Consider the following 16,431-nt stretch of genomic DNA (forward strand, 5'->3'; position numbering starts at 1 on the left):
GTGCTTTGATTATGGAAGTCGCATGTGTCGAATATAATGAACTAGTTCGTAGGAAAAACTTCGCGCGATAAAAAGTAGGCTATAACCTAACTCGATAAGTGAGCGGACTTGCAATTCCAGATATTAGCTTTTCCAAGCAAATAAACACATCCTCTAGCTCTATAATATTAAGGTATAGAAATAAAATGTAAAACATGCAGAAAACATGCTGATTTTTCCTCCAGTCTCGATCCAAAAATACTGCGTCATCTGCAACAAAAAATCGTTGGGGATAAAAAGATACAGAATTTAATATAAGATAAAGACAATAAAATACTGTGAACTAAAAAAAAACAAATATCAGAAGTACAATATCAGAATGATATCGTTTAGAATAATCGAATTTGGCGAAAAAAGTTTGAGGTTCGACTGGGGTTCGAAAAAATATGTAAATACGGGACCCGATAACAGACAATGTCTGACCCCGAAATCTAAGGTCTGTACCGACATAGAAAACTTACTATATGCGATAGTTATACCAAAGAATTTATTAAGATATGTAGATAGGATTGTTTTCTTTTTGTTTTGGAGATGGCCTGACATGGATGAACAAGTTTTATTATAAAAACTTTCGCAAAACTTGAAATTTATGTGTCTAAGTTAGTATTACATTGACCTAGTGAAAAAATCTTTTCACATCTCGATAAAAACCGTCTCTTTGAACCTCTAACTAGATAACTCGAGAAAACTAAATTGAATTCTAAAACGTGATTTTTTGTCGACTGTAGGTACCTATAGAACATAAAAATTAGATCTTAGAAGAAATATTGGGCTATGTATTGAATTTAAGATACATTGGTGCGTACAATAAAAAAAATAAGCGATTGAATTTATTTGTTGGCCTTTTTATATAAAGTTTTCGGACCTCTTGAAGACTTAATTTGATTTTGTCCTATAGCGAAGAACAGCTTTAAAAAATCGTATAATCCCAAGCTGCAAGTAATTAAATCATTACCATTGCTGTTTTTTTACAATCAATATGAGGACTGTTATTGGTAACTATAGGGTTTCTCGGTGCGTGTTCTTCCTTAGTTGGGTGTGACCCAACAGTACCTAACTAAAAAAATCGCTGAAAATACGTATGCTCAACAAACTCACTCTAAGTTCTATGATGACCAGACACTTCACCCAATAATTATATATTACGTAGGACTAAAATATAAACAGCAAAATACCTGTTTACCAACATTCACCACTCAAGTCAAAAAGTTCAGAACATGTTTACATCTCAGAAAATGGGTGTAAAAAAACGTCATTCACTTGAAACATTTGGACACTAACGATGTTTTCGCCGAGACAATATTTATAGTGTGGGTCTAACGTGCAGTCCAATTCATTAATAGTGCCCTAGGGGTCTGAAGGACTATATCTCTTCACACCTTCAGAGTGAATGTCTTATTTACAGGGCCGCGGGGTGAAATTCTATTCCACATTGTCACAGTGTATGAATTTGCAGTTAGACAATTGCGTGAAATGTTTGGATCTTAGGTTAGATGTTAGAAATGTTTTCCAAATATGCTGCAATATTGTGATAAATTAGTTATACAGGGTTACTGGTAAGTAGACCGCATCCTTTCAGGAGGTGATAGTATAGGTCAATACGGACAAATTTGACCCTGGGATACACTGGGCAAAAGTTAACCCGTTTCAAGATAATCAAGTTTCAAGATCAGTCGTCTAGGTACACGTATAAATTTTCATTATTAGTCAAAAGTCTCGTTTTTGTGGATTTTTGTGTGTTTTTGGATAGAAGATGAATCATTACATAATAACAAACCATAAAACTGCACAAATCACAGAGGAAATTATAGCGAACAGCAATTACTTTTTTAGTAGATATTTTCTCAAAAATATTACTCTTCATTTTTTTGTGCAGAATACTTAAAAAACATCTACATTTATCTAGCTATCCAAACAGCCACAAAACACACAAAAATCTGCAAAAACAAGACTTTTAACTAGTAATAAAAATGTATACATGTACCTAGACGACTTGTAAAGAAAAGATCTTAAAATTCGATTATCTTGAAATGGGTTAACTTTTGCCCAGTGTATCCCAGGGTCAAATTTGTCCGTATTGACCTATACTATCACCTCCTGAAAGGATGCGGTCTACTTACCAGTAACCCTGTATACTTTATAGTTCAATGAATGTTAATTATAAGTTCTTTATATTTTAATTCCTGGGTTTATCACTTATTACGATTACGTCGCTGTCAAGGTATTAAAAAGAACCATACTGAACACGAAGTATTGATTTTGTACGTAGCTAAAATATAATCATTCAATATTATTTTCAGAATGCAGTCATATCAAATATTAACACCAATTTAATATATTCCCGTATCTACCAGTCACCTAGTGCTATAAGCTATAATAGGCTATACCACAGCCATACCCATAACTCATAAAAGCTAAACAAAAGACTGCCGAGGACTCTCGAGACCGAAATTGCAATGGAACGGCAATCAATTTATGACGTCACACACTAGGTACAAACTGCGATCAAATTCGTGACGTCACACATTATCACGCATTTTCCCACTTGTGCTTCGTTTCATCACTTGCTCAGAATCCACAGATTAAGCCTAATGTCTGATGTAGCCATCGATTTCAGCTCAGGCAATATTCGATGTAATTGAAATGAAAGCGAGATTTGGGAAGAAGGATTTTAAATTGTGTTTTGTGATGGATAAGGTTTAGAATTGTTTGACGGATTGTGGTAGTCAAGTCTTGTAACTTCTCTTTTGATACTTGGTTTGTTGTACATGCAAACGCCACATTGAAACGTAACGAAACCTTTGTTTGTTTCAAATTTACTTTACTCTTTGGTTTCAATTTAATTACCTACTCGTCTCGGGTTTTTTGGACAGGATTCTGGAAAACATTTTGTAATCGCCGTAAAACTTATGAACACCATCAAACATTAGAAAAATCATTCAAGTATACTAAGTAACTAAAAGTCAGACTAATAAGTTGATCGTAAAAATACTTAGTTCTACCTCACCGTCATCAAAAATGTTAATAAGTGAGAAAGGTGTGTGCACTCAATTTCATACTCTTGAAAGTGACACCAAGTTTAATTAATAACATTCATCAATCATTGCTTCATCATTACATTATGACAGTACCCCATAAACACTTTGGGGTCTGTTAACAGTCCAGATAAGAGGGTGACCCTCTATGTGGGTCCTAAACAACCCCAAAGTATGATTTAACTTGGACTTCAGAGATGTTTGCGTAACCCGGAACACAGATTACAAGAACTTTATTAAAACTGTAACACTTGGTGGGAAACAAGCCGAAACGAAATATTAACTGGGAGCAGGAAGTTTTGATATAAAGCATTTTTTTTTTCAATTAATTTCTTATATGAACATATATAAGTTGCAGTTTGCAAATAAGTTGAAATCAACACCTTTTCATAAGAAATTCTCTTTAAAAGCGAGATGAAGTCAGTATTTCTTATCTACCTTAAGAGGAGAAACTAAAAAAAGCTGAAGGTTATTCAAAATCAAAATTATTTAATGAAACACGGCTAAACATCGGCACTTTTTGAACGTCAAAAAATACACAAAGACAGCCCCCAAAACGCCTACCCTCCACCGCTTCTTATGTGTTATTGCTCAGAAAAAGAAGTGGTTACTCAATGTCAAAGGTTTTTATTTCATGAGACTTATTAAATAGCTAGGTGTATTTTACAGGTAAACGTAAACCAAATTTTTTCGTTGACCTACTGTATCCACTACACTGTGGCAAGTGTTGTAGCGAAGCCTATTTATCTGGATAACGTAGCAATGATACTGTATATTTACTTGAGCACATTTCAAGCCACATCGTCTTTAGTTGTTATAAAAATGTTACGTGAGAGTTATTTAGAAAATTGCTGTAGAAAAACTAGGAGGTTATTGAACTTAAACATAGATATATAACATGGTTTTTAAAATTGACGATTTGTCGATTGGTTATTGAAATGCAATAGTAAAAAAATGGTTAAAATTATCAAACTTAAAAATATTGAGATTACATATTTAAAAAACCGGCGAAGTGCGAGTCGGACTCGCGCATTAAGGGTTCCGTACGATTATTTATAAAACGGACAAAAAAATCACGTTTGTTGTATGGGAGCCCCCAAAAATATTTATTTAATTCTAGTTTTCATTTTTGTATTTGTTGTTATAGCGGCAACATAAATACATCATCTGTGAAAATTTCAGCTCTCTAACTATCACGGTTCATGAGATACTTCCTGGTGACAGACGGACGGACGGACAGAGAAGCGAAAACAATAGGGTCCCGTTTTACCCTTTGGGTAAGGAACCCTAAAAATGGCGGATATATATTGAAAAGCAAACTTAGGACGTCGGCGTAGCATCTATTAAGGTAAACTGGGTGTGGTAGCATGTCCTCTTCCTCATGTCCGAATCATTTTTTTCTTCCAGCCATCTTTTCTATCATCTCTCATATTCATGTCAAATCACCATGTTCTTAAGGATATTCTAGATAATTTAATAATACCTACACCCATCAGTTCCTGTTTAACCTATTGTTATAGAGATAAATCAAGATGCTCCCGCCATTACTTTCAAACCGTTTCATTACTAACTGAACTCCAAAGTGAATTTTAATGCATCTTCTCTGTTCAGAAAAACTGCCGACTTGTTGTTAGAAAAAGTTTTCCCTCCTTTTTGTTGCTGGCCTTACTTTGCAATCAGGAAGATGTATAGGAATATAATGTTCAATACTGTCATGGAAATATGTCGCAAAAGCCGTGTAGTCATATTATATAGCTAAAGATATACTGTATGTACTTACTTACTTTTATTCTTAGGGTCCGTTCCAACAGACCGGCTCGGAGAGCATCGGCGCGCATTTTTCTTTTCACACAGACCGGGACCGATCGGCTGCGCGAGCATTAAAGAGCATGCAATCGGAGCCAAACGTCAAGAAAAAGTACGCGATCGGAGCCGGTTGGTTCCTCTTATTATTTCACACCGAGCGCCTTCGAGCATTCTTAATGACAAAAGCAGTGCACATCCAAAAATAAACCTAACTACAAATATTAAGTACTTTTCAACGTGTTAAGAATTTGATCTTCTCTCCGAGCATGTCTGTCTGAACAGACCCTTATTCGTCACCCACTCTTGATAAGCACCCATCCCAACTTTCCTATAGACAACGAATAACTTCTTCAATTTAATGAAAATCAGAATTAGAAGTGAAACCACGGAATTAAGTTGTTTTGGTGGTTAAGTTACTGTTAGTTTTTCCGGGTCCCTGGAGCGGGGTTAGGGTGTGCGAGTAATGAAAGCAATGCTATGAGAGAAACAACTATGTTATTGATTACATACTTTACTCGCACATATTTAGATTTTAGCAAAAAGTGCTATGTCAACACCTGGGTAAAAAGCGCTGACTTATTTTTATACAGTCATTTTTGTAAATAAGGGTGCGTCCACATCTGGCGAATGCGCCGCGAATGCGCAGCACGCGAGCCGATCGCGAGCTGTCCGCGAGCTGCGCGCGTGCATTTTTGTTCGTGCGCCGCTTCTGCGCCGCCCGCGCGCAGCTCGCGCGCGACCTAAGCGCCGCACGCGAGCGGCGCGCAGGCGGCGCGCGACGTCTGCCATCTTCGATAGTACTGAGCCAATATACGGAACTGTAAGGGCGAGAACTGATTGCGCGCAGATCGCGCGCCGCTCGCGCGCTCTATACGAGCCTTGCGTGAGTTGCGCTAAAGAGGCGCACCGAACTATTGCAGTGACTGCACGCGCGCAGCTCGCGGACAGCTCGCGATCGGCTCGCGTGCTGCGCATTCGCGGCGCATTCGCCAGATGTGGACGCACCCTTACATTTAGGTTACCTTGAGATAGATAGATATTCAGTCAGAGCAATAATAATTTAATAAGAGTCCCATAATTAAATGTATCCACAAGTACTACAAACTACGGAAAAGCGACTTCAAACCATTTGGTAACATCAAAGTTTAACCCAATGATTGTTCAAACAGTTATTCGCCGCACACACATATACAACATAGCTTTAGCTGGATTGTTAACCTAATGTCTAGCTTGTTCCTTTATGATGTAAGTAATGGAGAAGTTGTAAGATGTATCGATCACCAGTTTATCACCTTCGGGTTTTAAGAAAGCCCAACACGATAGTTCATAGTAGAATTCTCAGTAATACAGCGTTCAATTGTTAATTATATGTCTAACTGGCTTTTCCCTGCAGTTCCACCCGCGTCCCGAACGAAATTTTCCCGCACTAGGAAGTAAAGTAGCGTGTCCTTTCTCAGGCTCAAGCCCTCTCTTGTGTTACTTACATCGGCTCAGTAGTTTTGGCCTGAAACCGCGACAAAGTTACATCGATACCTAATTTCGCATTTATAATACTTTTTAGAATTGATGAAGAAGCACTTTACAAGAATTAGCTAAGTTTGCATTTTGGATACCAGATACCTCATAGAATTTTGAGCTTGCGAAATTATGCTTCGTGTTACCACGGACGAGTAGTAGATAGTAGATACTAAGACGAGTGAAAAGTACATTTTTACAGCGCTTGGGGGTCATATAACGAGTTAACAAGTAACTCGATGCGATGCATCGCAGTCATTCCTTTAGATCAGTGGTTCTTAACCGGTGGTCCGCGGACCACTGGTGGTCCCTGGAGGCATTCCAAGTGGTCCGTTGTGCGACGTTGCTATACGTTATCTAACTTTATTTTTATCGACTTATCTATGCGAGCTTTAGGTTTTAAAAATAATTAAAATTTCGCGCTCGCTTCGCTCGCGTATTCAGAAACTGTATACCCTCATTTTTGCATTTATCAACAAACAAAAAATTAAGTACGTTTGGGCTAAATTTTACGTAATATTTGGTTTAAGTCCGATAAAAATGTCGCGCTCGCTTCGCTCGCGTATTTGGAAACTACATAGGCATGTTTTTCTTTCTTTGCATTTGAGTAGTATTGAACCAAAAATTCTGAAATTAGTGAAGAGAATGCAGTCACAAAAATCTCATTAAATTAAAATCTGTAACTTTTAGTTTTTTGCTAAATAATTAAGAAATCAGTGCTAATTATAAAGTACTCAGTAGCGGCTTTAGGGTAGGGCGCGGTTGGGCGACGGCCCAGGGCGCCGGACATAAGGGGCGCCGCAGGCGCCCCCTACCAATCCTTGATCAGAATTTTACTCCTATTTTTGTTTTAAATTTCATCAAAGATCGCAGCTTACAAGAACTGTATCCAAATGTATGGATAGCATCAGGGCCGCCTTAACCTATAGTGCAGGGTGTGCGAATAACCCGGGCGCCGCGGGCTCAGGGGCGCCGCGGTACGCTCCTGGACCAAGAAATTTCAATTAAATTAATGTATTGTCATACAATGCCGGGCGCGTAAGATACATTACTTTTATGTCCCAAAAATTTTCGCGCTCGTTTCGCTCGCGGTTTCTTTACTTTGCACTTACGTTTTTTTCACATACAGCTACTTTTAATTTAATGTCACAATACTCAAAAAAATTCGCGCTCCCTTCGCTCGCGGCTTCTTCACTTCACAGTCGCCTTTTATTATATATGTTTAGGACTTTTAGTGATCCAAATCTCAAAAAAGTTTTTTCGGGCTTGCTTCACTTTATAGTTGTTTTTATTTTTCAAAATTTTTTTGTCTACTCTAGCAAAAAGGTGGCGTCGTTTTTAAGTCCTTTTATTAATAAGAAAGTAAGTTTTAGTTTCTATTTATGGTACTACTTTAAGTCCCAAAATTTTAATTCATAGGCGCCAACACCAACAAAGAGTTATCTACGTTTGGGCTACATTTTAAGTAATTTTTGTTTTGAGTTAAAAAATTTCAAAAATTTCAAAAATTTTAAAAAATTTCGCGCTCGCTTCGCTCGCGCAATCAGAACCTGTGTTCCCTTGTTTTTGCATTCACCAACCAGCAATAACTTATGTACGATTGGGCTACATTTTAGGTAATTTTTGCTTTGACTTGTTAACTATAAAAATAAAATTCGCGCTTGCTTCGCTCGCGCAATCGGTAACTACATATGAATTGAATTGCAGTTGGGGGCGCCGTAGAAATTTCGCCCAGGGCGCTAGTAGAGTTAAAGCCGGCACTGAAAGTACTCTTGTATTCTTTGTCAAAGTACTCTCAATTTAGGTAAACCAATGAGGTGGTCCCCGGCAAGACAAACTTTTGGTAAAGTGGTCCCTCATGTCTAAAAGGTTAAGAACCACTGCTTTAGATATTACTTATTGATTAGGTATATTAGACTAAGACATGGCCGTGGTAGTTTATGTCTATGTTTTGCTATTTATAATATAGGTTAAAAATGATTTCTACATCTGGTGTACTAAAAAAAAAACATCCAAATTCGTTCGGTCTTTTGAGAGCTAAGGAGCCACAGACATACACAGCAGTCATACTTATAACACCCCTCTTTTTGCATAATAATTTTCACGTATACAATAACAGCAGATAATTCTGTCATTGGCTAGTATTTTGTGTTGACCTGGATTTAATGCATTCAAGTGTAATATCGTATTACATTGTTATGACGTGTATCTGATTACAATGATACTATTCGATATTTGATAGGTAATGTGACATGCTAATTAGTAATAATTGGCTGTTATATACTTAGGTACTTAAAGTCGACCTATGTATAGAAATAAACTATACAATAGCTCCAGTGGTTTCAGCTGTGTACACATTAATTCGCTACAAAAGCAGAACTTAAGTACTTTTTGAAAATAATAAACTTATGCATATGTAGTTACGATAGAATGTACCTAACTATGTAAAAAAATGAATAACGCATATATGCCACTTAAACATTTTACGTTTAAAGTTATTTCAATTTAACAGCCTCCGATAACGATATGCACAATTTTATGGCAACATTACGCTCGCTATGATCGATGTGTGGAGTATCGATATACTAAATCGATTTCCAACTCGATTTATTTAAACTGATTAGGTATTTATAGGATAGATATGATTTTTTTTGGTAGGCACCTTGGTGCTAATTGTAAGAAAGTCTGCCCCTTTGTAACCCAAGTTTCTTAAAGATTCATAATTCATCATTTGCCTAGCCTTTTCGAAATTATTTGGGGTCAGTTTTAGTCTAACTGGATGCAGCTGAGTACCTCTGTCTGAGTATCTGAACTCCTCATTCCACTTACCAGGGTGGGCAACCCGATACCCCTTGTTAAGACTCAAAGGTTAATAATAGGCTGTCAATATGAATAGCTACTAAGATTATCAACGAACATTATTCACGATATTTGTTTCTAATTTAAATAAGTGCCTGCGAACTTATCTGGAATTAATCAAACTCTGAGTTACGTTCATTCGAGATTAATTTCGTAACTTCACTACCAAAGATAATTATAATCGTTTAATCAGTTAAAACAAAAATGTTTTCATCATAATAAAAGATTCTGAAAAATTTGGAATTGGAATGAATATAGAGATGTTACCGTACCCACACCCAGCCGACCTTAAACAATTCGATTTCAATAACGCATTGTAATCGACTCAAACCACGACCGAACAGTCAATTTGCATGAATGAAATCGATTGGGAAGTCCTATCCGATTGATAGCAGGGTTAAAATGGCGCGAAAAAGAAACTGCTACTTACGCAGCGCACTACTGCACTTGCAATGTTGCTAGTTTATTATACTAAATTCCGAAGATTTGGGGAGTTTTAATCGACCAATAGAAGGAAATCCTTTGAATGTTTTCATTACAATTTATCGGTGCTTTCTATTTGTGGAATAAAACTGAAATATCCGTAAAATATTATTGCCTACGTAAGATATAAAATAACGGAAAAAACTTAAATAGGACAAATCATAAGAAGCTTACTATGATTACCTAATTTGAGAGATCGAAATACGACGCTCCCTACATCAAGCTGAAACGATAGACATCGAAAAACGCCTATTAAGAGTCCATCAAAAATAGCATCGTACGTAATTCACAATTTGTTTCAATCCGAAGAAAATGGTACGTCCATTTTAGGGATATTTCAAAATTCGTTGCGTTAACCCTCACCCGTCCGATCGTCGGACATTTAGACAGATCCCTGATTGGGTTCTCTGTATTTTCTGCTTTGTACAGACGGACAAAAGCGGCACGAAGAAAACTGGAACTGCCAGGTATCGGCGTGAAGCGTTTCAATGGAAATTGTGTTCCTATTCTCTCGGGAGTCGCGTACTAATTTCAATGGTTCGTTCCATGTCGTGCTTACATTTGCAGTTACGTTTGATATACATTAGACAGGGCATTCGTGGCAGTATTCTTATTTCAAAGTTTCTGTACAAAATAGGGTCGTGGAAACTGTCGATATTTTTGTAGAATTGCATTCTTTTGTCTGGGAAGGTGAATTTATTCTACGATAGAACACTAAGTAGGGATATTTTGGCTAAGGTTGGCTAATTTAAAAAAAAGGTAAATCGCCTACGTGAGCTGGTCTGTTAGTTTTTATAATATATTAAACAAATTAATCATAAGCCTGTTTTCTCATTCACAACAAGGCTCTAATTATACCTATTTTCTCAGCTGACCCAATTCTTCAACAAAACACAATAAATATTGTAACTTCCCTGTTAAAATAAAAAATCATTATTTTCTTTTGCATTGTGTCTTTCCATACCTTTATCTTTCTGTCATATCTCAAGAAACTCGTCATCCCTAACCATTTTTAAAGATTTGGTACTCCTATTGTCTTAAACAAAACAGTAGCATCTCCCATACATCACAATGGACCGTAACATTAAAGAAATGAAACTCGTTAATTAAAGGATAATGGAGTGGCCCTTAATTATTAATTAATTATCGGTACACGTCGTTTGCAGAGCTGGGACACAATGGCCCAGTCATTTGTGATGAGTGTTCATTGTTGTTCGTGAAAAGATTTCCGCGGCCGAAAGAGAGGGAAATGATTAATAGTACCCGATAATTGAACTATTCGAGTGGTATCGATTAGGAAGGATCGATTAGCGATTGTTTCCCCGCACTATGGGGACAATTGTAACGAACAATGGTCTTTTTATTCTTTTCTGTTGTAAATGTCGTGAACTTTGCGGACAATAGTTTTTTTGTGTTCGTTGTGTATGTCGTACCGATACTAATGAAATTGTCATTAAGAAATTTTCGGACTGTGAAACTGAGATATATGTGAATTTGTGTACTCACAACTTATTTAAGGGCACACTGTTAAAATGTACACATGATATAAACTAGACTAGTACATAGTGACTTCCTCATTATTCAAACATCAAAACCTATTTAACTTATAAATCTACACAATACATTTTCAAATAAACGAGGGAAATACCATTCCATTTCAGAGCATCCAAAATTCAAAATGGAAAACTTCCAAATTCAAATAGTATAATAAGCCAGCCAGCCATCATTATAACCGAGTTAGTCACATACGCCCGCCGAGTATTATCCTGGGCCGAAATATTTCACGGACCACCACACACGGTGATGTAAACCTCAAAACTTATTGAATAGGAAATCAGGGATCCAATAAAATGCTGTCAACCCCAACGTATGTGATGAGACAGGTGTTGTACTATCCTAATCTTTACTTTTCTGCTCGTATGACAAGGGTACGGGATTATTATACTTGTGTTAGTAGGTACTTGATAATGGTGGGCGGACTGTTTTGTTTTTGGTTAGGGACAGTCTTTGCTGTATTCCCAATGGATTTACCTACATAGTCTTTTTAATGTAATTCTCTCAATCCATTTTGTAAACGGTGGAATTTAATTATGATTTTTTGGTAGCTTATGGTGAACACACTCAATTAAGTTACATTATGTAGTTGTCTGTTCACCTGCCTAGGCATAAAAAATTATGTTAATCCAATAATCATTGACAGTCTATGAACTAAGTGTAGGTACCTAAAGCAGCGACCTTCATTATTTTAATTAAATGGTTTAATTACATTGGTATCATTCATAATCTTCATATTTTTAATCATAAGTAATATGACTAACCGTAAGGATACGTTATCAGATGATGAGAAATATTCATTTCATTAGATGTTCGTCATTCACTACAAGTTTGTTGAGTATATGTAATTTAATGTACTTTTTAATAACAATAAAAAATATCTGTCTAAAAAGCCCTCGGTTCACATAAGAAAAAACCAAACATCTCACAAATATCCCCATGTTTTAAAAACGAGTGTTGCAATATGAATAGTTTCTTCCAAAATATAAAAAGTAAATTACCAAACATTTTCAATTTTTGAGAATCAGTGTAATAAATTGAAAGTCAAAAATTTGAAATATATAACAAAAAATATGGTTATTATAACGAAAACTGTTTGATCTCTCAACACATGCATAGACAAAAATATTAGCAGATATTTTGGTCTTTAAAATAGCAACATCTAAAATGTCAAAGTCAGCTGCTATTACACCTGTCACACGCCCCATGTCACTGTCAAAAGCACGTTCAAATCGCTGATTTCGCTGAGTGGTCAGAGCTCAAGAATGTAGAACAACGAAAGTTAAAATGAATTGGTGTCCCGTTAGATCTCGTATTCGCGTCTCAGAAGTGTTTAGATACACAACACGTACTGTGCACTGCCTTTTATAATAACCAATAAACATGGACGACTATATCAACGTTATAGATTTCATATTTTTAAACTTGGCTTTCGCAGTCACATTTACCGGTGTTATCATTAATAATTTTGAGAAATATGTTCCTGCTTTTATTATAAAGGGTTATCGATATGGGAGCTTCGCCTACCAAGGCTCTGACGCCAATTTCCTGCAAGTTATTGAGATCCCAAAAGCGTATTATAGACATTTTTATTTATTTTCAACTCTATTCAGTGCTTCGATGTTGTCCTATATGATCGTAGTATACTTCTTTGGGGCAACCGTTAGTTTTCCTGTCCACTTCGTGTTGAAGGTGCTGCTACAGGAAAATGAGCCTTCTGGTGAGTTGACTTAAGATTTATAATTCAATGTGGTGTGAAAAACTAAATTACCAAATCTAGTACTAGTAAATCATTAGAGTAATAACTGTATAGATGGAAAACTACTTTAGTGCTTAGATTCCTTTCACTTGTAAATCATGTCAAGACCACTCAAAGTATATTAGTGTACAAACATTGCCTAGACGTCTAATCTAGTTTCAATCTGATCATTAGATCCCTACAGCATCATTAAAATGCAATTTACTTTATTTATATACAACTTCTTTTTCATTGTTGGTTTGCAACACTCCTATTCTTTTTGTATATTATAAACATGTCTTGTGTACAATATTTCATAAAATAATTTAGCAAATTATTTGCAGAAAATTACCCATAAATTTTAAATATACATTTGTTGGAACTTTGAATCCTTTTCAACAAGTGATTCCCTTGATTCATTGTGCTATTGTTGATAGAATCATTATTTCAAATTCATCATAACCACAACAAAGCTATTGAAAGAGTCCTTAAAACTATTGTGACATACTTATTAGTATGTATAGCTTATAGCTGCTGCTATTTGTATTCAATGTATTGGCTGTCTAGCCCCTTGGGTCATAAACCTTGCTGTTAAGAAACTATGCCAGTTACAACATTATTTTCAAAAGGATAATTTATATAAGTTACTGAATCAAATTCATAAACGATCTGCTGCCAGCACTTTTACCCATGTCCAGTGGTATCAAAAGTAGCCTACCCCAATAAAAGGGCTATCACTGATTTTTTTTAAATCAGACTGGTAGTTCCTGCAATTAGCATGTTCAAGCAAACAATTTAAACAGTTTTGTGGGGTTTAGGTTAATCTAGACCTACTTTCTTTGTAATCTATCCATATATATAAAAGCAAGTCGTGTTAGTTACACCACTTATAACTCAAGAACGGCTGAACCGATTTAGCTGAAAATTGGCAGAGAGGTAGTTTAGAGCCAGGAGAAGGACATAAGATAGTTTTTATTACAAAAAAAATACAATTTATTCCGGACATATAGCGCCATCTATTGTTCAAACCAAAAATCTGCCGGATGCCACTATTCCACGCGAACGAAGTCGCGGGCAAAAGCTAGTTAATAATAAATAAAGTAAACAAAGTCTTCAGCTTTCATGAATTTTCCTCATAGTCTTTCGGTCATTAATGCTAAGGCAACCTACCTCTCAAAATAATTCACCTTGAAGGCTAATCAACTTGCATTAGGTACTTATTTTTATGTACTTTTTTCTCATTCTTTTTCTCTAGTCATGTAATTATGGCTGCTAGAGTAACTAAAATTATTACAAGTAAACATTATGTCAGATCATCATTATCATTCCAAAATCTTCATGCTGCATTATATTGAAACTCTCATAACATTGAATCATACTCCATGTCCTAATTATAATTTGGGTTTGATTATACCTATGTCATCTTACACTAACATTCTTAAAAATCTAAATGTTATGTTATTTTTATTTTCAGTGTCCGTCACAGCAGCCCTATTAGCGTTGACACTGCTGACAATACAATGCATCAGGCGTTTATATGAAACTTACTACATGCAAGTGTTTGCCAAGTCCAGTAAGATGAACCTGAGTCACTACCTTGCGGGGATCATACATTACTTTGCTTGCATCATAGCTGTGGTTGGGCAAGCTCCGATGTTTTGTGGTAAGTAGCACTTTAACATAATCTAGATTTTGTATAGACCCAATAGAACTACAATAGATACAGATCTATGTCCCAATAATGTCTCCAAAGTACCCTATGCCAAATGTCATCTTAATCTGTATTGTCAATTTGGCTTGAAATCGTAACACAAACAAATTCTCTATTGAATTCATAAGAATTCATTAGGCACCTGTTAAAATATTTTATAACTAAAGATTAGACTAGTCTATCTGCAAGTTAAAATGCAGCTAAGTACTTTCTGAATGACCTTAAACCATTCTCTTCAGCTGAATATAAGAGTTCAGTAAATTGTGCATCACTGACGCCGCTAGAGATCTGAAAGTAATACGATGTCTTTCACCTTGGAATACCGACTTTTTTTGTGTAAGCTAGATAATCAGGCATCTTAAATTATTGCTGCACGATTCAGCAAAACCAGATGCATAAAAATAATACCCTATATATAGTTTCCATCCTCACTTGTTCTTAATTTATTCTAATACTTTTTTTTCTATTTTCAGGCAACCAATCTCGAGACACCATCAAATGGAACGACCTCCGTACTACGATCCTCTCTGTACCTTGCACAGTCATATTTCTTATGTCTTGGTATGAGCAGTTCAAAACGAACCAAATCTTCGCGAACTTGCGCAAAGACAAGAAATCTGGTGAAGTGGTGACTGAGGAACATAAGATACCTCATGGGAGAATGTTTGAATATGTTTCGAGCCCGCATAGAATGTGCGAGATCATTTTATATACGGTTCTGTTGTTGCTAGTCCCAACGAAGACTTTCTTCTGCATTTATTTGTGGGTTTTGGGTAACCAGGTGAGTTTAAAAGAGCGACTGTCTTCGTATCTTGTCCATTGTCTAATCACACTTAATCACAGATGCGCGATACCGATTCATCCATCCCAGAAAATCCTTAATTTTTAAATGAATTGTTTACTCCTAATTTATCAGTTCTTTTTTATGTTTTGCGTTTTGATATTATAGCTAATAAATCCTGTATGTTTTAATTTCAGATTCAAACTGCCATCCAAGCCCACGATTGGTACAAAAAGACATTCGACAAATACCCCGCAAACAGGCTCGCGGTTTTCCCGCGCTTATTGTAGTTTGCCGCGCGATATTAAATTAAGAAGACTGAGCATTTATTTTTTAAAATATTTATTGGAGTAGAATATAAGGGAAAAGAAACACAAATACAAAATCTTATTCCTCTGAAAGAAGTAATTGATCATGAAAGCAACATGGAGAATGTTGGCTTAATATATTTTATGGGTGCAAAAAGTAAGAGTAAAATGTATCTGATTAAGGTGATAATAATCATCGGCAAGGATGTTGAGCCCTGACCTTCACCTGCGCAGGAGTGATTTATTGGTTTATTGCCTTAAGTGAACAGTGCGCAAAGCGATCCCCACTCTTCCGCCGAGAGCTCATTATCCGTGCCGATAACTATACTGTGGCCTTATTAATTTTATTCTCGATTATTATTTGTAGGTAAAACTCAAAACAGGGATAATTAACTGTCTGAATTAGAACAGTTAATATTTTCGGCCATTTAGCCAGTGAGCCAGAGAGGCATATAAAATATTGTAGAATTTTAAGACAAATATATTTTTAGTTATCATTCATTTGGCATTTTTATTTTCCCCCTCTAATAACCAAAATAGTTTATTAAAGATGGAAAAACATAGTTACTTACATGACCTAATTTTTTAAATAACTGATCAGT

The 16,431-nt window shown here is 36.0% G+C and overlaps 1 protein-coding gene across 1 annotated transcript; it reads left to right on the plus strand.

Moving 5' to 3' along the window:
• Positions 1-12,497: 12,497 nt before the first annotated feature.
• Positions 12,498-16,330, plus strand: LOC124632427 (polyprenol reductase). The gene is made up of 4 exons (XM_047167266.1): positions 12,498-13,011; positions 14,504-14,692; positions 15,214-15,521; positions 15,719-16,330. The coding sequence occupies exons 1-4, from the start codon at positions 12,675-12,677 to the stop codon at positions 15,809-15,811; spliced, it is 927 nt and encodes a 308-aa protein (XP_047023222.1). The 5' UTR covers positions 12,498-12,674; the 3' UTR covers positions 15,812-16,330.
• Positions 16,331-16,431: the final 101 nt, after the last annotated feature.

This window comes from Helicoverpa zea, chromosome 8 (assembly GCF_022581195.2).
Source record: "Helicoverpa zea isolate HzStark_Cry1AcR chromosome 8, ilHelZeax1.1, whole genome shotgun sequence".
Taxonomy (NCBI): domain Eukaryota; kingdom Metazoa; phylum Arthropoda; class Insecta; order Lepidoptera; family Noctuidae; genus Helicoverpa; species Helicoverpa zea.